Genomic DNA, 27861 nt, shown 5'->3' with positions numbered 1-27861 from the left:
GGGTGGGAGTGACTGGAGGAAACGACAGATCGTGGTTCGTAGCTAGTAGGGACTCATGATCTCTCTTTCCTCCTCACAGAACTGGGATGTGTGTGTTTACACACACACGTCCCTGTTCTGGCTCTCACCGCCGGTCACGCACATCGGCACCGCCGCAGTGCAGCAGCCGACGTACAGCTACAATGGCTCGCGGGATCATGCCGACCTTCCCGCCATATGACAGCGGCTGGTCGGCAAGTGGTTAAACATTTCTCTAGAATTTCCAAACTCATTATACACTCCTGGAGTAAAAATCAAATATGTTATTATTTCTAGTATTAAGATTTGAATATGCACTACAGACACAGATTTAGCCGTTGTGATATATAATGTCTTTTTAAATAAAACCAAGTTTTAGAAAACAAACAAAAATATTGCTTTTTGACAAACAAAATTGCAACTTTAACCACTTCACCCCCGGAAGAATTTACCCCTAAATTACCAGGCCATTTTTTGCAATATGGCACTGCGTTACTTTAACTGACAATTGTGTGGTTGTGTGACGCTGTACCCAAATAAAATTGATTGTTCTTTTTTCCCCACAAATAGAGCTTTCTTTTGGTGGTATTTGATCACCTCTGCGTTTTTTTTGTGCTATAAACAAAAAAAGACGACAATTTAAAAAAATATATATATGTTTTCCTTTCTGCTATAAAACATATCCAATCATTTTAAAAAAAAAATCTAAATTTCTTCATCAATTTAGGCCAATTTGTATTCTACTACATATTTTTGGTAAAAACAATCTTTGACCGAATTCGGACCTGAAATGGACCAAAAGACGCACAGGGCTCCTGTGCGAATCGCACCAGAGCCGCTGCGGAGATATGTGAACCGGTTCCATAGAGAGCCAGTCACAATCTCCTACTGTGCGAATGGATGTGGGGAAGCCGTTTAGGAGATAGTTAGACTGGCTGCATGTGCTCTGAAGGTCCGGCCTACCGTGCCGGACCATTCAGAGCTTCCTATCGGAGCCGAGAGCTCCCATGCCCGTGTGCGAGAGTGACATTATATCACAGCTCCAGACACTCATACAGCCAGAGCCCGCGAACCCGGAAGGAAGATGCAAGAGGTGACAGCGTGCCACTGGAAGGCTTCGTTCTAAAGTAAGAATTTCATATTTCATTTCATGCTAGTACCTTGAAATTATGCAATTGCCATGCTGGGGAAAGTTTTTTTTTTTCTCTTTTTTTTCACTGCCGCTGTTTTACAACCGCTTTAACCACTTGCCGACTGACCACAGTACATATACCGCGGCTGGTTGGCTCTATTACGCGAAAAAAACCTACAGTGATACCTTGGATTAAGAGCATAATTCGTTCCAGAAGCATGCTTGTAACCCAAAGCCCTCATATATGAAAGTGAGTTTCCCCATAAGAAATAATAGAAACTCAGATGATTTGTTCCACAATCACTGTTGGCGTATGCCGTACTGTATGTGGCCAGAGGTGCGGGGGTGCTGGTGTATGCAGTACTGCATGTAGCCAGAGGTGCGGGGGTGCTGGTGTATGCAGTACTGTATGTGGTCAGAGGTGCTGGTGTATGCAGTACTGTATGTGGTCAGAGGTGCAGGGGTGCTGGTGTATGCAGTACTGTATGAGGCCAGAGGTGCAGGGGAGCTGGCGTATGCAGTACTGTATGTGACCAGAGATGCGGGGGTGCTGGTGTATGCAGTACTGTATGTGACCAGAGATGCGGGTGGCGCTGGTGTATGCAGAACTGTATGTGGCCAGAGCTGCGGGGGGGGGGGGGGGGGGTTGTTGGCTCCTAGTGCTTCCTGGAGAACTTGGGAGACGCTAGGATACACTCGGAGACACTCTGGAACTGTTGACACTTTTCGGTGCTCCGATGCACGTTACGCCCGCCCCACCCAGCTGAGAGTGTCTCTAACTTTTCCAGGAAGTGCTACCAGCGCCCCCGGACCTCTGGCCACATACAGTGCTGCATACACCAGCGCAGGGCTGGCGCTGGGCATAGGCAAATCAGGCGGCTGCCTAGAGCGCCAGGGTAGGGGGAGCGGCAAAATCCGGATCCCAAGCCACTCGCTGGGGATTCAGAGTAAAATACCTCCAGGATCGGCATTTTTTTTTAAAACATGCTTTATGGCGCCAGCTGCCAGGCTAGGGGGCGGTTGCGCCGGTGAAGACATCACTCTCTCTATCCCAAGCCTGCAGACAGTGCCACCGTAGCAGCGGCAGTGAGAAGATGAGGGGAGAGAGCTGGGACTACAAGGAGCAGCCGGCCGGAAGTGCTGCATGATCGATGGAACCGGCGGAGGGTAAGATGGAAGCTTAGCTCTGCATGTAAGTCCGGCCCGGGATTGCTGTGATATCCAATCCCCCCTCCTCCTGGTGGCTCAGGGATCTGTTGAGAGGAGCGGTGGACAGGCAGACAGGAGAGGACAGGCAGCAGCGCCGCTCTCCTTGAGGAAAGCCTTCACCGCCGCTGGCTCAGGTACATAGTGCAAGCACAGGCAGCACGATCTGTGTTGCATCCTGCACCCAGTCACATGAAATAAAAAAACAGACTTTGCTATGAAGTTTTTAGTGCCTTGTGTACAGAGGGGGGAAAGATATATGTGTGTGTGGGGGGGGGGGGGGGTACAGAGGGGAACTGGTGGTGGGGGGGGGGGGAGTTCAGAGGGGGAACTGGTGTGTGTGGGGGAGGTACAGTCTGTACCCCCCCACACACACCAATTCCCCCTCTGAACTCTCCCCCCACCACCAGTTCCCCTCTGTACCACTCCCCCACACACACACACACACACAGCAGCCGCCTGACTTGCCTATGCCTATCGCCGGCCCTGGGTACAGAGGGGGATCTGGTGTGTGTGGGGGGGGGGGGGTTGGGGGCAGATGTGCAGGGGAGTACATATAGGAACTGATAGGTGTGTGTGTGGTGGGGTTTAAGGGGAACAAAGGTGGGGGGGTGCAGAGGAGAACAGGCGTTCAGGATGATAGATCAAAAAATGTGCATTTATTATTGTTTTAGCAGGAACCTGTAAAGCATTGTCAGTGTATCTGTCGCTCGTACAGACAGGAAGTTACCCATTTATCCTCTCTGTATACTGCTCTAGCCTGTGGACCACAGCTAGCGTGATGAAGTGAGCCGGTGCCATCCTCTAGTTGTCTTTGGGCCAGGTCCAGGGGCACAGGTGCAGTAGGGTGACCACATTTCCAAACTACCATTCAGGGACACCCTGCCTTCCCAAAAATCAGCTTGTGGTGTAAAGAATCACAGCACAGTGATTGGACACTAGAGGCGGGATTTATGATTTCTCCAATCACAAGCAGAGGGCAGGATTGTGCTCCTCCAGGCATTCCCGGCCAGGACAAGTACTGTCAGTGAGTAAATCAGTGATGTGGCGGCCTATTTTGGGGGCATAAGATTGGCCCAGTTTCATTCCGGGACACTGTATTGTCCTGAAATGAATGTGCCCGGGACAGACCTGCAAAATGCGGGACTATCCCGGGCAATCCGGGACACGTGGTCACCCTAAGGTGCAGGCATGTGGAACATGGCTGAAGTATAGGTGAAGAGGCACCGCAAAAATCTCAGTGAGGGGAGGAGCGAATGGGGGGGGGGGGGGGACGCAAAATGAGGCTTCGCCTAGGGTGTCAAAAATCCTTGCACCAGTCCTGCACCAGCGGCTTTACTACATGGATTGTACTGCTTGTATATCAAGTCAGCGATCGCATATCAAGTCAAAATTTAAAAAAGAAATAGCGCTCGTCTTTCAAAATGCTTGTATACCGCGTTACTCGCAAACCAAGGTATTACTGTACCTGTATGTCATTTAGTGCGATAGACAACAGGGGCGCACGCGCTGATTGGCCAGAGTGGGAGCCAATCGGTGGGTCTGGCGGACAAGAACATGGATCTTTGTGTTCATCCAGTGAGTCCATCCTCCACACAGTTAGCAAGCACCCCCTAGGGACACGCTTATCCCTTTGATCGCCCCTGGTGTTATCCCCTTCCCCATTTTTAGCATTGCTCACTGTAATAAATTCACTGGTTTCCAAAAAGTGTCAGTTAGGTGTCCGATTTGTCAGCCGCAATGTCGCAGTCCCGCTAAGAGTCGCTGATAGCCACCATTACTAGTAAAAAAATAAAAAAAATAAAAATGCCATAAAAGTATCCCATAGGATAACGTCTGCACAAATCAATCAATATACGCTTATTGGGATTTTTTACCAAAAATATGTAGCAGAATACGTATTGGCCTAAATTGATGAACATTAATGCGTTTATTAACCAATCATGATGTAAACACACCCCCATATCCAGTTATGGCTCCTGTCATTTTTCTCTCCTTGTCCATATTGTTTTTAATTTTTTTAACTATTTTTGTACCAGCCCTTTTTTTTACTTTTTTAATTTAATTTTTATCCCAGTACAGACTTATTTATATATATGTCTTATTGTGCTTTTTTTTTCCTTTTAGGCATTATTTCCCAGAGTGTTAGTTGGAATTATGGACTTCTGATACTAGTCGTCCTTATTTTAATATTTTTCATTTATTTGTATTATATTAAATTATGCCCTTAATTTTCATTACATCCCCCTTTTCCCTCATTGTGATTGGATTTGCGGGCGCTCTTTTGTTGATGTAAGTCCGGCTTGGTTCGGGTGCTAACATGACGTTTCTATGTTGTGGGATCGTTGTGTTTGGGCCCTGCATCCAGACTGAGGCTTGGAGCGCATACCGCCTTGTTTACCCAATCCACTTCCTTGTTCCGGCTGGTACGTCGTACGTTGCGCTCCGACTCTCTCTCACTGAGAGGCTTGGAGCGCACGTCGACGTCATTACCTATTGGACGGGCTCACGTTTGCAGCACGCTGCGCTCCGGCTCTGCGTGGCTTGGAGCACATGGGGCCTCGTCCAGTTGGATTTGCTCCCTGGCGGAATTGACTGCCTATTGGCTTAATCCCGGATGGCGTCACGTCTCCTCTAGTCTCATTGTGAGGCTTGGAGCGCACGCCGCCGCGGCCATGTTTGTTTTTATCAACTCGGCTATCAATCACAGCATTGTTCCCAGCTGGAGCCATAATGAAGGTATGGGGGTTAGTTATCTATATATTTGTGTATTTGAAGAAGTGGGTCAGTACCCCAGATGACGATCGATTGATCGAAACGCGTCGGGACCCGCTGACCCCACTGCTTATATTTTATATGCCTGTATCATCCACTGAAATGTGAGTGTAATGTTTTTACTTCCTTCAAACAAGTAAATTTTTAAAAAACAGTATTACACTATGTCCATCTAATTTTTTCCTTCCTGGGTCCACTATGTTGCGAACCTCTGAATACTGAATATGAGCCTTTCTGTCCATCATTGCTGATCACTGTCAAGTATTGGTCTATGTCCCTATGGTCTCACCGTCCATCGTACCAACCTGTGGAATCATCTTCCTGTGTGCTGTTTAAGTTACCCTGAAGTCAAGGCATTACTACCATTAAGCCCTAGTGACCTATTAGGTATACACCTATTTAGGTCCACGACATCTGGTAAGCCTCTGAATTTTCCTGGTGGTGGACTCTCTATCAAAATTTCACCTCACTTTCTTCTCAGTATCAAGTCACTTCTATGCTGGAGCAATTATTATTATTGAACTTTATTTTTGAACGGTTTCTACCCATCACAATGATTTTGGATTGTTTTTTTTGAACCTCATCATATCCATGTCCCTTTTCACTCAAGGGTCTCACTTATTCATTTATTGTCTATTTTCACTTATTATGAGCGCTACACTTTTTGTTGTTTTTTGCTTGTGTTTCAGAACCGATCTAGTTCTGTAGTGTTGGCTGCCATTATTCGCTTTCTCAGTAGTAGCGCAGTGATTTATATACTATTGTATATTGTATTTTTTCTAAATTGATGAAGCAATTCAATTTTTTATTGGATATGTTTTTATAGCAGAAAGGATTTTTTGTCGCTCTTTTTTTGTTTATAGTGCAAAAAATAAATAATCAAATACCACCAAAAAAAAGCTCTATTTGTGAGCAAAAAGGGACATCAATTTTTCATTTGGGTATAGTATCGCAATTTTCAAGGCATACTTACCAGGAGCTATTTTAATGAAATGAAATGTTAAAGCTTATATGAGACTTTTGTGACTAGGTTAACATTTACTTTAATTGAACACAAGCTAACAATTGGCAAATAAGCCAGCAATAAGTATGTGAATGTTGTGATAAGAACTATCGGTTTCTTTCTGGAATGCCCCCACCCCTCAGAAATGTGCATATGCAATGACAGGAAGTATCTTTAGCCCTTTTATTAATCCTTTTACACGGATAAACTGTGCGGTAAACCATGAAAATAGACCTTAGCATTCATTCGTTAACACTGACTTATTGTTTGATTCTCATGATGCTTTACTGTTAGGCAGAGGAAGGATATCATCTTCTGAGATAACCCTAAGCAGTCAGTAGCATTCACTCCCTTGTCCGATGACATAGCAAGGCTGATAGACAAGTGCAGGTTTCTTGGACTCTAAGGTCAAGCCACGACCTTGGAAGAGTCACTCCCTAACCTCATAATCAGAAACAGAACAACATGTTTCTCCCACAGCGATGACAGGACTAATTTACAGTCATATTCAGATCTGTCACAAGTGATATGGTCAATGAAGGAATGTGTTTGATTGGAAAATATATATTTTTTTTTATACACTCTTCTCTGGGAGATAGCGAACCTAAAACCTGGTATTTTACCTATTTTCTGGTGTGAACCAGCCCTTACAGAACCATCCTGAAACAGATGTATGGGGTCAAGGCTTCCATTAGACATCAGATGAAGTCAATTCTGACAGCCACCGGTGCTGCAGGTCCCTGAATACTATAGCCAATAGAGGCGAATGTTCCATCCATGGTGTTTAACATAGATGGGTGAACCAAGAGACTTCCCCCATTCAGCTAAGGCCCCATGCACACGGGACACTGGTAAACACATGTTCAGAGGCATTTGGACAGCTTTTTCAACTGCCCCTGAACACATTCAATGTTATCTCATGTGTCCATGCACACAGTCACGTTTTTCTTAATTTTTCGGCAGTTGCGTTTATGCTTGTTTTTTCAGAAGCAAAAAAATGGGTTCAGACGCAAACGTTTTCGCGTTTTAGATGCAAAACGCGGTACCAGCGTTTTGCCGCAATTTCGTTTGTAGGCGTTTTTAAAGGTGACCTATTTTTTTACATTAGAAATCTCAAAAATTATGGCAAATGATGAAAAAACATAAAAAAAAATGTAATTGCTTGCATTGTGGACAATCAACAACTTGTGGCAGGTGACGTGACCAGTGAACAATCCACAACTTGTGGCAGGTGACATGGCCAGGTGACGTGGCAAGTGGACAATCCACAACTTGTGGTAGGTGATGTGGCCAGGTCACGTGGCCAGTGGACAATCCACAACTTGTGGCAGGTGATGTGGCCAGGTGACATGGCCTGGTGACGTGGCAAGTGGACAATCCACAACTTGTGGTCAGGTGACGTGGCAGGTGATGTGGCCAGGTGACATGGCCCGGTGACGTGGCAAGTGAACAATCCACAACTTGTGGCAGGTGACGTGGCAAGTGACGTGCCAGGTGATGTGGCAAGTGAACAATCCACAACTTGTGGCAGGTGACGTGCCAGGTGATGTGAACAGGTGATGTGGCAGGTGACGTGGCCAGGTGACATGGCCAGGTGACGTGGCAAGAGGACAATCCTCAACTTGTGGCGGGTGACGTGGCAAGTGGACAATCCACAACTTGTGGCAGGTGACGTGACCAGGTGATTTGGCAAGTGGACAATCCACAACTTGTGGCAGGTGAAGTGGCCAGTTGACGTGGCCAGGTAACTGGGCAAATGGACAATCCACAACTTGTGGCAGGTGTCGTGGCCAGTGGACAATCCACAACTTGTGGCAGGTGACGTGGCCAGTTGACAATCCACAACTTGTGGCAGATGACATGGCCAGGTGACATGGCAGGTGACGTGGCCAGTGGACAATCCACAACTTGTGGCAGGTGACGTGGCAAGTGGACAATCCACAACTTGTGTCAGGTGTCGTGGTCAGGTGACGTGGAAAGTGGACAATCCACAACTTGTGGCAGGTGACGTGGGCAGGTGACGTGGCCAGTGGACAATCCACAACTTGTGGTAGGTGACGTGGCCAGTGGACAATCCACAACTTGTGGCAGGTGACGTGGCCAGTTGACGTGGCAGGTGACATGGCAAGTGGACAATCCACAACTTGTGGCAGGTGACATGGCCAGTGGACAATCCACAACTTGTGTCAGGTGACATGACAGGTGACGTGGCCAGTGGACAATCCACAACTTGTGGCAGGTGACGTGGCCAGTTGACGTGGCCAGTGGACAATCCACAACTTGTGGCAGGTGACGTGGCCAGGTGACGTGGCAGGTGACGTGGCCAGGTGACATGGCGAGTGGACAATCCACAACTTGTGGCAGGTGACGTGGCCAGGTGACATGGCAACTGACGTGGCCAGTGGACAATCCACAACTTGTGGCAGGTGGCATGGCCAGGTGACGTGGCAGATGACGTGGCAAGTGGACAATTCACAACTTGTGGCAGGTGACGTGGCAAGGGGACAATCCGCAGCTTGTGGCAGGTGATGTGGCAAGTGACATGCTAAATACACGTACACTGCTGCTCTCTCAACTGCTACTCACTCTGGTCTCACAAAATGGCTGAAATGGTTAAATAATCCTGTTTTTTGAGCTTATGGAGGGTCTTATGATGTTTCTTAACTAAACACTTATAAACGCAAACGCGGTAAAACGCTGCGAAATTCGCGGCAAAAACGGGCGTTTTAAACCTGCAAATAACCACATTATGAATTTGCAGAGGAAAGCTTGTTTTGTAAAGCTTGGTACACATGGGCTGTAAATTGGCCCGTTCAGCAGGAACCAGACAACTATCAGTCCCTGCGTACAGAAGTTTTCAGTCACCACTCAAACAATCAGACCTCAGTTTACAGCATAAGATTAATTCTGATTGGCTATTGGCTATGGTACGCTGAACATATTGCAATATCATATACGCTTAACAGGTGATAGGACCTCAAGCTTCACAAAGGTCACTTCATCTTCCTCTTCAAACAAAGCACTTGCCTTCTTAAAAGAGAGCTAGAAACTTGTAAATGTTTATAAGAATGTGCAGATGAGATGTTTAGTTTTGCTCTGTACAGTGTTTTTTCACCTGGCAGCCCAGATCCTCCTTTTCTCTGGTCCCTCTTTGCTGTTCCTGGCCCCTCCCTCCTGTTGAGCGCCCTCATGCACCTCATGGCAAATAACTCTCTGAGGATCTGAAAAAAAAATGTGTTGCTCTACATAAAGATGACCTAGGCTATGAGAAGATTGCCAAGACCCTGAAACTGAGCTGCAGTATGGTGGCCAAGACCATACAGTGGTTTAACAGGACAGCTTCCAATCAGAAGAGGCCTCGCCATGGTCGACCAAAGAAGTTGAGTGCATGTGCTCAGCGTCATATCCAGAGGTTGTCTTCAGGAAATAGACACAGGAGTGCTGCCAGCATTGCTAAAGAGGTTGAAGGAGTGGTGGATCAGCCTGTCAGTGCTCAGACCATACGCGGCACACTGAATCAAATTGGTCTGCATGGCTGTGGTCCCAGAAGGAAGCCTCTTCTAAAGATGATGCACAAGTAAACCTGCAAACAGTTTGCTGAAGACAAGCAGACTAAGGATCTGGATTACTGGAACCATTTCCTGTGGTCTGATGAGACCAAGATAAACTTATTTGGTGCAGATGGTGTCAAGCGTGTGTGGTGGCAACCAGGTGAGGAGTACAAAGACAAGTGTGTCTTGCCTGCAGGCAAGCATGATGGTGGGAGGGTCATGGTCTGGGGCTGCATGAGTGCTGCCATCACCGAGGAGCTACAGTTCATTGAGGGAACCATGAACGCCAACATGTACTGTAACATAGTGAAGCAGAGCATGGCCCCCTCCCTTCAGAGACTGGGCCGCAGGGCAGTATTCCAACATGATAATGACCGCAAACACATCTCCAAGATGACCACTGCCTTGCTAAAGAAGCTGAGGGTAAAGGTGATGGACTGGCCAAGCATGTCCTCAGACCTAAACCCTATTGTGGGTCATCCTCAAACAGAAGGTTGAGGAGCGCAAGGTCTCTAATATCCACCAGCTCTGTAATGTCCTCATGGAGAAGTGGAAGAGGAATCCAGTGGCAACCTGTGAAGCTCTGGTGAATTCCATGCCCAAGAGGGTTAAGGCAGTGCTGGAAAATAATGGAGCCACACAAAATATTGACACTTTGAGCCCAATTTGGACATTTTCATTTAGGGGTGCTTTATCAATGCCTAGAAGCACAGTGAAGTCTATTATTAAGAAGTGGAAGGTATTTGGTACAACACAGACCCTCCTGGATCAGGACGTCACTCCAAACTAGATGAAAGAGCCAGGAGGAAACTGGTCAGAGAGGCTACTAAGAGGCCTACAGCAACTCTGAAGCAGTCGCAGGAATTGTGTGTATATGACAACAATATGACAAACTCTCCACAAATGTGGCTTGTGTGGAAGAGCTGTAAGAAAATCCACATGCAGTCACTACTGAGCTTTGCCAAATATTCTGAGGCCACATGGAAAAAGGTGTTATGGTCAGATGAGGCTAAAATTGAATTATTTGGCCTCAACACCTAACAATATGTCTGGTGGAAATCCAATACATCTCACCATTTAAATAACAACATTACTACAGTAAATCATGGAGGTGGTAATATCCTGGTATGGGGGAGATTCTCTGAAGCAGGGATGGGAGCACTTGTCAGGACAGAAAAGAACATATATGGGGGAAAATACCATCAAATTCTTGAGGAAAATCTGCTGTCCGCTGCCAGAAAGTTGTCAATGGGAAGAAGGTTTATCTTTCAACATGACAATGACCCAAAGCACACAGCAAAAATGGCCACACAGTGGTTGAAGGAGAAACAGGTGAATGTCCCTGCATGGCCTAGTCAGAGCCCAGACTTAAACCCCATTGAAAATCTGTGGAATGACTTGAAGACTGCAGGCTACAAAATGGTCACCATCAAATGTAACTGAACGTGAGCAGTTCTTAAACTTAAAGGCTGTAATTAAAGCAAAAGGTGGTTCAACCAAATACTGACACAAGGGGTGATCCTTTTTCCAACTCAGTGATTATGTTTGTTTGTTTTTCCTGACATGTTGGTATTAGCTAGAGAAAACAAAAACTGTGTCTGTTTTCATTTCAGGCTCCAAAGAAACAAAATGTGATTATTTTAAAAAGGAGGGGGGGGGGGGGTTCTATACCCAATGTTATCAAAGATACAGACTGGGAGAAGGAGAGGAAGCACTCTAAACCAGTCAGAGCTCATATAATTCTTTAACAGTGTCTTGAAACAAGCTTTTCCGAGAGGAAAGGACAAGCATTATCTCTTTAGTAAGCACATTCATATTTGCAAACACAATGGCCCGGATTCAGAGAGCAATTGCGCCTACGTAACCATAGTTACGCAGCGCAATTGCTTACTTGCGCCGGCGTAACGAATGCTCCTGATTCAGGAACCTCGTTACGCCGACTGCAGCCTAAGATATGCGTGGCATAAGGCTCTTATGCCCGCATATCTTAGGCTGCATTCTTGCGATGGCCGCTAGGTGGCGTTCCCGTTGTGCTCTGCGTATAGTATGCAAATTGCATACTAACGCCGATTCACAACGTTACGCGAGCCCTGCGTACGCAGTATACGTTGTTTGCGTACGTCGGTTTTCGCGTAAGGCTGCCCCTGCTATTAGCAGGGGCAGCCAATGTTACGTATACCCGTCGTTCCCGCGTCGCAAAATTTAAAATTTACGTAGTTTGCGTAAGTGATTCGTGAATGGCGCTGGACGCCATTCACGTTCACTTTGAAGCAAATGACGTCCTTGCGACGTCATTTGCCGCAATGCACGTCGGGAAAGTTTCCCGACGGAGCATGCGTTCTACGATCAGTGCGGGAACGCGACTAATTTAAATGATTCCCGCCCCCTACGGGATCATTTAAATTGCGCGCGCTTACGCCGGGCATTTTGCCGGCGCGCCCACGCAATTTACGGAGCTACTGCTCCGTGAATCAAGGGCAGCGCAGTAAATAGTAAATTTGCGGGGGGGCAGGGCAAAAACGTTGCCCTGCGCCTCCTTAAAAAATGCGCAATTGTACTTGAATCTAGCCCAAGGTGGATAAGTCCAGGACCAGGTTCTATTGTGTAGCTGCAGTGTAGTCTGCAGACAGGCTTATGACCTGGCTATGCTCTTTTTACAAGGGTAGCTTCATCATAACATTGTCTACAACTGAATTACAAATCATTTGGCAGGCATAAGGCGGCAGGCAAAAGCTGTAGAGAATGATTGTGTTGCAAATATGAGATACAGTGCCTTGCCAAAGTATTCACCCCCCTTGGCTTTTTATCTATTTTGTTAGATTAAAGCCTTTGGTTCAATGTTTTTTTAATCTGAATTATATGTGATGGATTAGAACACAGTAATCTAAGTTGGTAGGGTAAAATTAGAAAAATATATACATGAAACGATTTTTTTATGTAGGCAATCAATTACCTTCAGAAGTCACATAATTAGTGAAATGATGTCCACCTGTGTGTAATCTAAGTGTCACATGATCTGCCATGATATACGCACCTTTTTGAAAGGCCCCAGAGGTTGCAACACCTAAGCAAGAGGCACCACTAACCAAAAACTGCCATGAAGACCAAGGAACTCTCCAAACAAGTAAGGGACAATGTTGTTGAGAAGTACAAGTCAGGGTTAGGTTATAAAAAAAAAAAATCTTTGATGATCTCTAGGAGCACCATCAAATCCATCATAACCAAATGCAAAGAACATGGCACAACAGCAAACCTGCCAAGAGATGGCAGCACACACCAAAACTCATTGACCGGGCAAGGAGGGCATTAATCAGAGAGGCAGCACAGAGACCTAAGGTAACCCTGGAGAAGCTGCAGAGTTCCACAGCAGAGACTGGAGTATCTGTACATAGGACGACAATAAGCCTTACACTCCATTTGTTGGGCTTTATGGCAGAGTGGCCAGAAGAAAGCCATCACTTTCAGCAAAAAACAAAATGACACGTTTTGTGTTTGCCATAGGGCATGTGGGAGACTCCCAAAATATATGGAGGAAGGTGCTCTGGTCTGATGAGACTAAAATTGAAATTTTTGGCCATCAAAGAAAACGTTGGGCCAGATTCACAGAAGAAATACGCCGGAGTATCTACTGATACTCCGGCGTACTTTCAAATTTGCCGCGTCGTATCTTTAGTTTGAATCCTCAAACCAAGATACGACGGCTTTTGGCTTCGATCCGACAGGCGTACGGCTTCGTACGCCTTCGGATCGTAGGTGTAATACTTTGGCGCCCGCTGGGTGGAGTTTGCGTCGTTTTCCGCGTCGGGTATGCTAATTAACTGTTTACGGCGATCCACGAAGGTAGGCGCGGTCGTCGCATTCTCTTACGTCGTCGCTAGTCGGCTTTTCCCGGCGTATAGTTAAAGCTGCTATTTCTTGGCCTATCTTTAGACTTGCCATTTTAATGTATGGCCGTCGTTCCCGCGTCGAATTTAAAAAAAAATGTTTGCGTAAGTCGTCCGTGAATAGGAAAGGACGTAGCTCACGTCGACGTTCAAAAAAATCACGTCGGTGCAACGTAATTTCGTGCAAAGCACGGCCGGAAATTTCAAAACGGAGCATGCGCATTCGGTTCGGCGTGGGAACGCACCTAATTTAAATGATCCACGCCCCATTTGAATTAGGCGGGCTTGCGCCGGAGGGATTTACGCTACACCGCCGCAACTTTACAGGCAAGTGCTTTGTGAATCAAACACTTGCCCGTAAAACTTGCAGCGGTGTAACGTAAATGCTATACGTTATGCCGCCGCAAATGTACATGAATCTGGCCCGTTATGTCTGGCGCAAACCCAACACATCACATCACCCAAAGGACGCCATCCCCACAGTGAAACATGGTGGTGGCAGCATCATGCTGTGGGGATGTTTTTCAGCAGTCGGGACTGGGAAACTGGTCAGGGTTGAGGGAAAGATGGATGGTGCTAAATATAGGGATATTCTTGAGCAAAACCTGTACCCCTATGTGTGTGATTTGAGGCTAGGACAGAGGTTCACCTTCCAGCAGGTCAATGACCCCAAACACACTGCTAAAGCCACACTTGAGTGGTTTAAGGGGAAACATGTAAATGTGTTGGAATGGTCTAGTCAAAGCCCAGACCTCAATCCAATAGAAAATCTGTGGTCAGACTTAAAGATTGCTGTTCACAAGTGCAAGCCACCCAACCTGAAGGAGCTGGAGCAGTTTTGCAAAGAGGAATGGGCAAAAATCCCAGTGGTAAGATGTGGCAAGCTCATAGAGACGTATCCAAAGCGACTTGGAGCTGTGATAGCCGCAAAAGGTGGCTCTACAAAGTATTGACTTTAGGGGGGTGAAAAGTTATGCACATTGACTTTTTCTGTTATTTTGTCCTATTTGTTGTTTGCTTCACAATAAAAAAACAAAAAAACAACATCTTCAAAGTTGTGGGCATGTTCTGTAAATTAAATTATGCAAATCCTCAAACAATCCATTGTTGTGAGGCAACAAAACACCAAAAATGCCAAGGGAGGTGAATACTTTTGCAAGGCACTGTACATGTTAAAATCAGTATTTTTTGCTAGAAATTACTTAGAACCACCAAACATTATATATCATTTTTTAGCAAAGACCCTAGAGAATAACATGGCGGTCGTTGCAAATATTTTATGTCACAGTATTTGCGCAGCCGTCTTCTTAATTAAAAAATAAGAAAACAGTAAAGTTAGCCCCATTTTTTTGCATATTGTAAAAGATGATGTTAAGCAGAGTAAATAGATACCCAACATTTTACGCTTTAAAATTGCACGCACTCATGGAATGGTGCCAAACTACGGTACTAAGGCGACGATTAAAAAATGTTAACGGTTCAGAGGCGCGCTTATTTATTTATTATTTTTACACTGTTAAAAAAAAAAATCTGATCACTTTTATTGCTGTCACAAGGAATGTAAACATCCCTCGTGACAGTAATAGGCAGTGACATGTACTCTTTATGGAGTGATCTGGGGTCTAAAATCCCAAAACCCTTCTCTGCACTTCAAAGTATTCAAAACAACAAAATCTGCATTTTTGAATACTAAGGATTTTTTTAAATCGGCACCGTTTTCACCTGAGTAAACCAGAAGTGACGTTGTGACGTCGCTTCCAGGTTACTACATCAGAGACCCGATCAAAGCCGATTTTGGCTTAGTTCAAGACCTCGGCCAGCCGGTGGATGTGTTGGTTGATCGCTTGGGTCTCCCGGTGAGACAAGAGACCCGGGCAGAACAGCAGGAGGGGGACATCCCCTCCCGCTCCTTGTGATAACGGCTAAGCAGCTCATTAAAAGCATTGCCTGTTATCACTTGAAAGCCAACTGCCAACTCTAAAAAACAGTACTAGGATGATGTCTCTGGCTGCAGGCATTACCCCGGTACAGTGGTTAAAAATAAAAAAATCCTTAATTTATTATTAGAATATTTGTCTACATCTTCACTCTCGCCTTCCAGATGCACATCATAAGGAAGCCCTTTTTAGAAAAATAATACAAAAAATGGAAAAATACAAAATAATACAAAATTACAAACGTTGGGCTCTATTCACAAAAGCAACTTGAATGCGGTATGTAGGTGTCTGGACAAATTTTTTGCTGAAACTGTCATTTCACTATAACTCAGTAAACACCACATGAAAAGGCGTTAAACTCAATTCAGAGAAGAAAATGAATAATTAAATGCATGCAGTAATTAAAGAGGGAGTAAAGTCTTCCTCTTTAATTGTACCTACAGGTAAGCCTATAGTAAGGCTTACCTGTAGATACTGTAAATATACCTGTAGATGTAAATCTGTAGCCAGACTACAAAAATTCAAGTCTTAAGCTGATTGTAGACAAGTCGATCCTTTAATCGACACTTGTGTAGAACTAGACTGTCAGATTTTTCTACATGCGATTACTGCCAGCGGCTATAGTTGCCAGCTGTAATTATTGTAAAATGCTGGCCAGGAAGGCTCCCCACTGTCAGAATACAATAGCACTGCAGGAGGCACCCCCCCCCCCCCATCAACACAATCAGTATCAGAACTAAATGTATTTCCTTCTGTGGTGGAAGGAAAGAAAATCGAGTATTCTATGGCTTGTCTTAGCTTAAAGTGTTTGTAAAAGCCTCCTCCTCTTCTTGTGTCCCCCAGCAGTGTCTGGGCCCCTACCCTCTGCCAAGTGCCCCCATAGCAAGCCGCTTGCTATGGAGGCACTCATTTGTTCTAGCTTAAAAACCAGATATGTGTGTCCATAAGATAAGCCCCATTCCCTCCTCACTGGCTGTGATTGCTACTGCATCTCAGCCAATAAGGAGAGACCCAGGAGAGCCGATACTCTCGTGCACATCGCTTGATCGAGATCGGGCTTAGGTAAGTATTAGGGGGGCTGAGGGGGGAGTTGCAAACTAAGGCTTTTTACCTTAATGCATAGAATGCATTAAGGTAAAAAACCTTCAGTCTTTAAAACCAATTTAAACTTCTTCACGACCACGCTGTAGCCGAATTAGGTCTACAGCGCGATCACACATAGCCGGGAGGGCGCCACAGTGGTGCAGTGAGTAGCACTTTCGCCTAGCAGCAAAAGGTTCGCTGGTTCGAATCCCAACCACGACACCATCTGCCTGGAGTTTGCATGTTCTCCCTGTGTCTGCGTGGGTTTCCTCCGGGTACTCCGGTTTCCTCCCACACTCCAAAGACATGCTGGTAGGTAAATTGGATCTCGTCCAAATTGGCCCAGTATATATGTATATATGTGTGTATGACTGTGTGTCCCTAGCGTGTCATGATCCTACGGGGTAAAAATGACCGCACCAGCCAAGCAGATACTGGCTGGAAAAAGCGCCCAGAGGCGATTCAGTTCGCATGCGTTGCGCTATACAAGTCATTCATTCATTCATTCATATGACGTCCTCCCGTGATCGCGCCCCCTGCAGAGAGCATCAGCAGTGATCTATGATCACTGTGTCCTTCGGACTCAGCTGATAGACCAGGGTAAAGAGCCAATCACAGTAGCTCTTTACCATGTAACCAGCTGTGTCCAATCAAAGCTGATCACACTGTAAACAGGATTTGCCAGGTATCTGCATGTCTCTTCTCACACTGAAGGCGTGTGAGAAGAGGACAGCTAATAACCGGCTAATTCACACAGGGGCATCTACATTGATAATCAGGGAACTGATCATCAGTGTGCTGATGATCAGTGCAGCCCCAACAGTGCCCACCAGTGTTGCTGGTCAGTGCCTACAGCACTGCCTGTTAGCTCCTATCAGTGCCTCCTCATCAGTGCCTCCTCATCAGTGCAGACTCATCAGTGCCCATCAGTGCAGCCTATCAGTGCCCATCAGTGAAGGAGAAAAATTACTTATTTATAAAATTTATAACAGAAACGAAGAAAATCTTTTTTTTATGGGTCTGTGACGTGACTATGTCCCTGGATTCAGCTGACTGGTGAATTTGCCTATATCTGTTACCTGAGAGGGTGGGTGTGGTCACTCCAGCAGTGGTACTAGTCGTCTGGCCGCAATTGTTTTCCAGCAGAAGGCAGGAATTTCTGCTCTGCTCCCTTTTGACAAGCAGATCACTGGCACTGGGTAGAGGAATAGGGTGGCTTAGTCCTAGCTCCTCTTCTTGGGCTTGTTGTCTGCGTAACGCAACCTGGAAAAAATAAAAGGAAAATGAAACCAACAATTCCACTCTCTGCAAATAGCTACCGTTTCCTCCTACATTTCCTAAATGTTGTGGGTCAAAAATTGTAAAACCACGGACTAAGTTTCTACAAAACATCAAAAACAAATCTTTATGTAAAAATTACAAATAAACAGTAATTTTATAGAAAAGCAGTAAGACTTGCCGTTATTAAATTATTCTGGCCACTGGATTAAATAAATGCCTAAGCGATTGACGCACCTAAACACGCCTAGTCCTGAAGCACGTTTACGTATATCGGGTGTTTTTGGTGGCAAAACGCTCCTCCCCTGAATGCACTTGCCCTGGTTTTGTTTTTCTGCTTCTAAATGCCTGTAAACACCTACAGTGCATCCAGAAAGTATTCACAGTGCTTCACTTTTTCCACATTTTGTTATGTTACAGCCTTATTCCTAAATGGATTAAATTCATTATTTTCCTTAAAATTCTACAAAGAATACCCCACAATGACAACGAGAAAAAAGTTTGTTTGAAATCCTTGCACATTTATTAAGAATTAAAAAAAATGGGAAAAAATCACATGTACATAAATATTCACAGCCTTTGCTCAATAAATTCTTTGTTGTAGCACCTTTGGCACCAATTACAACCTCAAGTCTTTTTGATGCTACAAGCTTGGCACACCTATTTGTGGGCAGTTTTTCCCATTCTTCTTTGCAGGACCTTTCAAGTTCCATCAGGTTGAATGGGGAGCGTCGGTGCAAAGCCATTTTCAGATCACAAGAGATGTCTGGGCTTTGGCTGTGCCACTCAAGGACATTCTGTCTGAGGTCCAGAGTGCTCTGGAACAGGTTTTCATCAAGGATGTTTCTGCATTCATCTTTCCTTCGATCTTGACTAGTTGCTCAGTTCCTGCCTCTGAAAAACATCCCCACAGAATGATGTTCCCCTACCATGCTTCACTGTTGGTGGTTTTCTCCAGACATAACACTTGTTATTCAGGCCAAAGAGTTCAATCTTTGTTTCATCAGACCAGAGAATTGTGTTTCTCACGTTCTAAGAGTCCTTCAGGTGCCCTTTTGCAAACTCTAGGTGGGCTGTCATGTGCCTTTTACTGAGTAGTGGGTTCCCTCTGGCCACTCTACCATATAGGCCTGATTGATGGAGTGCTGCAGAGATGGTTGTTCTTCTAGAAGGTTCTCTTCCCCTCACAGAGAAACGTTTGAGCTCTGTCAGTGAGGCATTGTACACACGACCGAACATGTCTGATGAAAATGGTCCGCGGACCGTTTTCATCGGACAAGTCTGCTGGGAGCTTTTGGTCTGATGTGTGTACACACCATCAGACCAAAATCCCAGCGGACAGAGAACGTGGTGACGTAGAAGACACCGACGTTCTCTAACACGGAAGTTCAATGCTTCCCACGCATGCGTCAAATCAATTTGGCGCATGCGCGGGATTTCGGGCCGCTGGTTATACGTCATAACCAGCGGACATGTCCGATGAGTCGTACTAACCATCGGACATGTCCGACGGACAGCTTTCCAGCGGACAAGTTTCTTAGCATGCTAAGAAACTTTTGTCCGCTGGAAACCTGTCCGCTAGGCCGTACACACGGTCGGACATGTCCGCGGACCAGTTTCAGCGGACATGTTCGGTCGTGTGTACGAGGCCTCACCCCCGGTTCTTGGTCACCTCCCTGACTAAGGCCCTTCTTCTTGAAAATAGTTAATTCGCTCCCCCCCCCCCACCCCCTCCAGTGCCCTTCTTCGCTCAGTTTGGCCGGACGGCCTGCTTTAGGAAGATTCCTGGGGGTTCCAAACTTTTAACTTTATTCATTTACAGGTGATGGAGGCCACTGTGCTCATTGGGACCTTCAAAGCAGCAGAGATGTTCCCCTTCCCCAGATCTGTGCCTCGATAAAATCCTGTCTCCGAGGTCTACAGACAATTCCTTGGACATCATGGCTTGGTTTGTGCTCTGACATGCACTGTTAACTGTGGGACCTTATACAGACAAGTGTGTGCCTTTCCAATCATGTCCAATCAACGGAATTTGCCACAGGTGGACTCCAATCAAGTTGTAGAAACATCTCAAGGATGATCAGTGGAAACAGGATGCACCTGAGCTCAATTTTGAGTTTCATGGCAAAGGCTTTGAATACTGATTTTTTCGTTTTTTATTTTTAATAAATTTGCAAAGATTTCAAACAAACTTCTTTCACATTGTCATTATGGGGTATTGTTTGTAGAATTTTGAGGAAAATAATGAATTTAATAAATTTTGGAATAAGGCTGTAACATAAAAAAATGTGGAAAAAGTGAAGCGCTGTGAATACCTTCCGGATACATAGGTGGTGTTTGGAAGCAGAAAAAATAATTGCAAAATGCCTCTAAGGGCTGGTTCACAACATTGTTTTAACACCCTGTGAGCATGAGACCTAAAACCCAATTTTAGGAATCAGACAAATCTACCATTGCAGTGGGACTCCGCAATACTGCAAGGTAGTGGTGCAACGGATCACCGTTGATCCGTGATCCGAACGGGTCACCCCCTTCGGATCGGCACACTATGCGATCCGTGGATTAAAGCCATAGCTTTAGGAAAGGCGGGGGCTTCGGCATAGCTCCGGAGCCGCGGCCATCTTGGTACACCCGGCGGCGGCCCTCCTCTCTGTTTACACCCACAGAGGAGGAGGAGCCCGCGCTCGAGGGACACACACGCCGCTGTCTGAGCTCTGTAAGGGGGACTGGCAGTCATATTGATGAGGGGTCTGCACTGAGGGGTTAATATGTCTGCCTGTACTACTGGGGGTTACTCTGTCTGCCTGTACTACTGGGGGTTACTCTGTCTGCTTGTACTACTGGGGGTTACTCTGTCTGCTTGTACTACTGGGGGTTACTCTGTCTGCCTGTACTACTGGGGGGTTACACTGTCTGCCTATACTACTGGGGGTTACACTGTCTGCCTATACTACTGGGGGTTACACTTTCTGCCTGTACTACTGGGGGTTACACTGTCTGCCTGTACTACTGGGGGCTACACTGTCTGCCTGTACTACTGGGGGTTACACTTTCTGCCTGTACTACTGGGGGTTACACTGTCTGCCTGTACTACTGGGGGTTACACTGTCTGCCTGTACTACTGGGGGGGGGGGGTCTGCACTGAGGGGGGGTTACTGTCTGTACTACTGGGTGGGTGTCTGCACTGAGGGGGGGTTACTGTCTTTACTACTGGGGGGTGCACTGAGGGGGGTGTCTGTACTGAGGGGGGTGTACTACTGGGGTGTCTGTACTGAGGGGGGGTCTGTACTAAAGGGGGGGCTATAGTTGGTGGGGGGTGACACAATTTGAAAAAAAACCCTAGTGACGCCACTGCAGTGGGGGAGATGTGGATATTACAGTGGGGGGGGGGAGATGTGGATACTACAGTGGGGGGGGAGATGTGGATGTTACAGTGGGGGGGGTGGATATAACAGTGGGGGAGGGTGATGTGGATATTACAGTGGGGGGGGGGAGATGTGGATATTACAGTGGGGGGGGGGGAGAGATGTGGATATTACAGTGGGGAGTTTTTTTTTTTTTTTTTGCTGACCTGAAAAATTATCCGTTCCGTGACTCTGATCCGAGGAACGATCCGAACCGTGAGTTTTTCGATCCGTTGCACCCCTACTGCAGGGGTTGCCTGATTGTCCAGTCTAGGCTTGCTAGAATAAGAAGTAATTCCTCCCTCCACTAGGGTCCCTCCAGTTGTACTACCAGAGCTAAAAAGCTGGATATACACTAGTAGAATTATATATCAGACATGAGGCTTCGTATCTTATGCATTATCTCTCTTTACTAATGCTCATAGCAGAAATACATTAAAACATTTATTGTAACTTAAAAAGTAAAAAAACTCAAAGGAACTACCACTCCCAGCAGTCCCTGTGCCAACGTAGCCCCTCCCAGACCGTAACCTATATAAGGGACTGTCTGAGGTAACCTCTTCCTCTTTCTTTCTGCTCATGGCAGCTCTCAGATGAGTATATATATATTTTACAACTGGTTATTCCTTTATTTATTATTACACAGATTCTGTGACTGACTTGGGGAAGGAGGGTGGACTTCCTCCCCCTGTTCTCCCCGAGTGATCTTAATTGATCTTATTTTACCTCATTCTGTTTTATTTTATTTGATATTATTCTTGTTTTATTCTATTGATTACTTTATTTAGATTATTCTGTATTTTCCTACTTCACTTTATGGTGTGGTGCGGACGCTTGCCGTCCACACCGGATCGTTGCGCAATCCCGCTGTTCCCGATCCCCCCCCCCCCATGCCTTGTCTTCCATCGGCGAGCGCCGCAGCACGGACGGCGCCATCTTCCCATCCTTCTCCTCACGATTTTCGCGCGCGGACGAGGGTCGGGGCTTAGCGGCGATCTCGCTACAGCCAATCAGCGCTCTGGAAGGCGTAGTCTCGCGAGACTTCGCTCCAGAGCGCTGAGGATCTCGGGCTTTTTCCTTCCCACCGCTGCCAGTGCAGTGCTGACGGTGGGAAGGTGAGGAAGCCCAAATAACCTGCCTTGCTATTTACCTGGCTAAATAGTAACTAGGTCCCTCAGAGTGTAGTTAGACAGCTTACCAGCGGTTATACATAGCCTGGGCCTCACAGCTTGTAGGTGTCACTGTATACGCTAGAGCTTACTAGCAAGGGTAATTTTATAATCTGCCTAAAACCCATTACCCTATCCTTTGGTCAAAACGGGATTTATTCAGTGAAATCCTCTGTAACCTCAGACCCCCCATTTTACTCATAAGCCACTTACATGTCTGAGGACACCATAAATGCCCCCCTCAGGGGGGAGGGTTTTGCCCTAGATGCAGCTCAATTTATGACGGCTGCTCAGATTCAAGATCTGATTAACATATCGGTCCAAACGGCTCTGGCCTCGGCCATCCCGTCCACAAGACCACATCATTCTAAACCTAACCTGACTGCCCCGCCAACCCAGACTGGCGAACCGCCAAATAAAAAGGGCAAAGTTGCCAATAAACAAAAGCATACGTTGGCGGCACCCGACTCCCCGACAGGGGAAGTAAACAATTTGTTGCAGGCAGTTACCTCACCGGTCTGCCAACCCCAGCATCCACAGGACTCTGATCGACTCCTGGGCCTCAGGGAGTTAGAAGGCAAGAGGCATCGGTCCTCTACAAGGACTAAACCTGACTCCTACATTGATTCCTCTGACGAGGACTCGCCAGGGGTTTCGGGAGACAACGAGTCTGACGACTATGAGTCCGATGAGGATATTCAGGATGCTGGGGATACGGCATTTAACTCCGATGCCACCCCTGCTACGCAGGGCGACGTAATTTTAGATGCCCTGGGGGAATCATTTTTCCACTCAGACGCCATCTCCCACCCGAGATCTGGCGAATGGTCCCCGCTTCCTTACGTTGCACAATACGTGGAAATCTCTAGACAGACCTGCTCGCAATAAGCTACGGGCCGAATTATCCCACCTAGCCGAGACCGAACCCGGTCCTGCGGCGGTTGGCATGCTATTTGGGGATAACCTCATGAAAGACATTAATAAGTTTGTGGGCCTATTTTCAGGACTTGATAAAGCCCAAACGTCATTGAGAAAGTCAGGGGCGACTAGAGTTTTTACCAGGGCCGGCAGAGGTAGAGGCCGATCTGCCGGCCGCGGGTCCTCCTATAGGCCACAGAACAGAGCAAATCCCCAATATCAATATCAACAGGCTCCTCCCTCCTATCCCGTTCCGGTGGCACAACCAGCACCATTTTTTCCACCTCGATGCAGACCATGGCGCGGACGCAGCGGACGTGGCTACCCCCGTTCCCGTCCACCTTTCGGTGAGTATGCCTTACATTCCACAACCACACATACCAGTGGGGGGACGCCTGATGTATTTTATCCATGCCTGGTCTGCGATTACGGCAGACCCATGGATACTACAGACGGTCGCGGGTTTCCAAATAGAACTTCTGTCACCCCCGACCTTAGATATCATTCCTCCCCCTATCAGGTTTACACATCAAAACGTTGTTCTCATCGACAACGAACTAAAGGACCTCAGGTCCAAACAAGCAATTTTGGAAATCAGATTTTTCCCCTGGCTTCATGAGCAATCTCTTCCTTGTAAAGAAGAAAGGGGGCGGTTTCCGTCCCGTGATAAACCTAAGGGACCTAAACAACACGTCTGCTACAGACATTTCAAAATGGAGGGTATTCACTGCCTCCGAGACCTCCTGCAACCGGGAGACTGGTTGGGGAAAATAGACCTGAAGGACGCCTATCTCACCGTCCCAATTCACCCGAGTCACAACACCTACTCCGATTCCTATGGAAAGGTCAGATGTGGCAATTTACTTGCCTCCCATTCGGCTTGTCGTCGGCACCATGGTGTTTCACAAAACTGATGAAACCGGTGGTGGCATCACTAAGAAGCAGAGAAGTGCGTCTGATCATCTACTTAGACGACCTCCTCATCATGGCCCGCTCAAAGACTCTGGCCTCCCTTCACATGTCATGGACGGCCTCGCTGTTACAGACATTGGGTTTCTTAGTCAACCGAGAAAAGTCGGTTCTAGTCCCGGCCCAAGAAATGGAGTTCTTGGGTTTCCTGGTGGACACCAATCAGGCTGTCCTCCGCCTCCCAAAAGCCAAATTAGCCCTAATTCGCAAGGAAATCAGGGCAGTTCTTCGCAAAGGATCCTTGTCCTTAAGAGTTCTGGCCCGCCTGGTGGGGCTCCTAGCGGCCTCCATCCAAGCTATTTTCCCGGTCCCCCTTCACTACAGGGCCCTTCAGAGACTCAAGATCTTACACCTTCGCCAAGGTCTCAAGTATGCGGACGAAATCCCGCTTTGTCCGGAGGCGGTGGAGGAGCTACAATGGTGGCTCCGCCACGCCGTAGAATGGAACGGCAAGACCATCTTCAACTCCGGCCCCGACATCATCATAGAATCGGACGCAAGTCGCCACGGCTGGGGTGCTCGTTGCGGGGCAGATTCCACAGGGGGGACATGGTCCACCTCCGAAGCGGAGTTACACATCAATGCGTTGGAACTTCTGGCGGCATTCTTTGCCGTCAAGAGCTTCATCCCACAAGCTTCCAAATGTTGTGTATTGTTCCGCATGGACAACGTGGCAGCGGTTCAGTACGTCAACAGCTTGGGAGGCACCAGGTCCAGGATCCTTGCAGACCTTGCGAGGGAGTTCTGGCACTTTTGCTTAGCACGCAACATTATCCCTATCGCAGAGTATATCCCGGGGGTTTCCAACACGGTGGCCGACTGGTATTCACGTCACCTCGCCGATTCCAGCGACTGGCGACTGGATCGCTCAGTCTTCCTCCTTTTGGGACAACTTTGGGGCCCATTGAACATGGATCTCTTCGCTTCTCGTCTCAACCACCAGTTGCCTCGCTTCTTCAGTTGGAGGCCGGATCCGGAAGCATACGCAGTAGATGCTTTCCGTCACATTTGGCCGAAGGGAACCCACTACGCGTTTCCCCCCTTCCAGATGATTTCCAGAGTTCTCCTCCATGTCTCGAATCAACGAGCGACGGTTGTACTGATCACACCCTGGTGGCCGACACAACCTTGGTTCCCTCTCCTCCTGGGAATGGCCGTAGACTACCCCAGACTGATCCCTCTTTTCCCTCAACTGTTGACCAACCCGACCGGGGGCCTTCATCCTCTAGTTGTGGAGGGCAACCTCCACCTACTAGCATGGCTGATTTCAGGATCCCGGACGCGGATAGCAGCCTTTCAAGATCAGCTAGAGACCTCCTCACCGTGGCCTGGGCCCCCGGGACTAGATCGGCCTACCGATATGCTTGGCGTCTCTGGGTGCGTTGGTGCGATCAACAACAGGTTGATCCCATACACGTCCCTGTGCCTAAAGTGACAAGTGCTTTTGCGCTAAAATGGATCCTAAATGAGTGAATCCACCAAAAATATATAGTGCAGCAAAACCTAATTATGTTTACATGACATAAAACAGGAATATAAATAAATGGTGATTCTGCGCAACATATCACACTAATGGAATAGTGATATCACATAAGCAAGATAAATGTAAGAGCTGACAAATAATCAGCATATAGTATTAAATGCAAAGAGAATAGTGAGTCCAAATATAAATATATATATACTCAAATAGTGAATAGTGAGTCCAAAATATATAATACTCATAAGGCGAATGTGCAAAAATATATAAAGAATATTGTGCAAAAAAAACGGAATGGAAGTTCAATCCCAATAGTAAACACAAATCAGCTGTCAGGGCAGATATTCTGAATGCACTGGATGAAGGTGAGCACCAGCTCTATGGTGTGAGTGCACGGCCGTGCGATAGAAGATAAACCAGATCCCTGGCTTACGTCACTCCGGGTGTACGTCCTCCAATTCCTACGCGTTACGACACCACGTGTCTTCGTCTGGGGAAAAAGGTTTTTCCCCAGACGAAGACACGTGGTGTCGTAACGCGTAGGAATTGGAGGACGTACACCCGGAGTGACGTAAGCTGGCGATTCAAACGCCGCTTGTTTGTTTCCTCGTTGCACTTTTATTTTTCTTTTAATGTAAGTGCAGGTTTTTCCTCAATAAACATATTTTACCTGCACCAAACGTTACCTCACCCCGTTGGGTTGCAGTTCATCAGTGTTCCTGGAAACGGCTGACCGGTCGACTCAGAACGATTTGGGTTCCCTTTGATCCCCGTTGGGATGGAATTGGTTCAGATGAAGTTAGTCCAGGTTGGCCTTTTTCCCTTCTCTTCCCTCCAGACGTTGATGTCGTGTTCCAGTAGGAGGATTTTCGCCGGCCGCGGAGATGTCTGACTGGACTTTCGGTTGTTTGGTTAAAATGATTTGCACGAAGAAAGAGGAAGAGGTTACCTCAGACAGTCCCTTATATAGGTTACGGTCTGGGAGGGGCTACGTTGGCCCAGGGACTGCTGGGAGTGGTAGTTCCTTTGAGTTTTTACTTTTTAAGTTACAATAAATGTTTTAATGTATTTCTGCTATGAGCATTAGTAAAGAGAGATAATGCATAAGATACTCGCCTCCTGTCTTCATATAACTAATATTTCCTTCACCAGCTAGGAAAATCTCAATTTATGGTATCGTTTTTTCATTTTAAGAATGTTTTTATACTTTTTTAATCATTAGGGTTGGGCCAAATCAATGTTTATTTTTGAATACAGTGAAGCCAGGATGTCATTTTTTTTCTCGAACAAACAAATTTCTAACAGTAAATGTTGTTTTCATTTGGGAAACTACATTCATTCCAAAATTGTTAAAAGCAAACATAATATATATATTTGTACAAACCTTCATTCGCAAATCTATTAGGCCCCTTTCACACTGAGGCAGTTTTAAAGCACCGCAAAAACGACCTGCGCTTCAGTGTGAAAGAGGTCTTGGAGTATAACCAAATAAAGTATCTCCTGGCTCCTCTAAATACAATGCAGAGTTAGGCCCCTTTTGCACTTGTGCAACTTCAAAGTCGTGTGATTTTACCGTGATTTTGTTGCGATCAGCGTCCGCAATTTTGCAGCGATTTCAAGGAATGCCTGTGTAATTGGCATCAAAATTGGACCAAAGTAGTGCAGGGACTACTTTGAAGTCGGAACGACTTGAAGTCGTACTAATATAAATGATTGTCATTGGAAATCATGGGGAACGACTTGTCATGCTACTTTGCAGTCCCAAATCGTGGGACAAGTGTGAAAGGGGCATTAGTGGGCCTGCACTGAACATGATGAAGCTGAGGGACCACTTACAGCCTGAGACACCAAAGGGTGAAGAGGAGAGTGATGGAGCTGACCACAACTAAATATTTTACAAAATAAGAATTTCTTAATATAATTGGTTATCTCTTATATTGCTAGCAGGGGATAGGTCAATAAGTGAAGCCCAGGGTTGCCCAATCCCAAGATGCAAAATTGAAACTGAGAAAATAGGATTTTTTTCAGCCTGGGGCTGACTCAAAAAAATTACCAAT

The 27861-nt window shown here is 46.5% G+C and overlaps 1 protein-coding gene across 1 annotated transcript in view; it reads right to left on the bottom strand.

Annotated features, from left to right (window-relative positions):
- The window catches only part of DMRT1 (doublesex and mab-3 related transcription factor 1), a 182540-nt gene that overhangs the window by 119496 nt on the left and 35183 nt on the right, over window positions 1-27861 (bottom strand). Inside the window, exon 3 of the mRNA XM_040357176.1 lies at window positions 17669-17852. Coding sequence (XP_040213110.1) covers window positions 17669-17852 — 184 coding nt within the window. The remainder of the gene's footprint in view (window positions 1-17668; window positions 17853-27861) is intronic.

Source organism: Rana temporaria, chromosome 1, assembly GCF_905171775.1.
Source record: "Rana temporaria chromosome 1, aRanTem1.1, whole genome shotgun sequence".
Classification (NCBI taxonomy): Eukaryota; Metazoa; Chordata; class Amphibia; order Anura; family Ranidae; genus Rana; species Rana temporaria.
The sequence above is the reverse complement of the archived record's forward strand: the minus strand, read 5'-3'. Positions and strand labels throughout refer to the sequence as shown.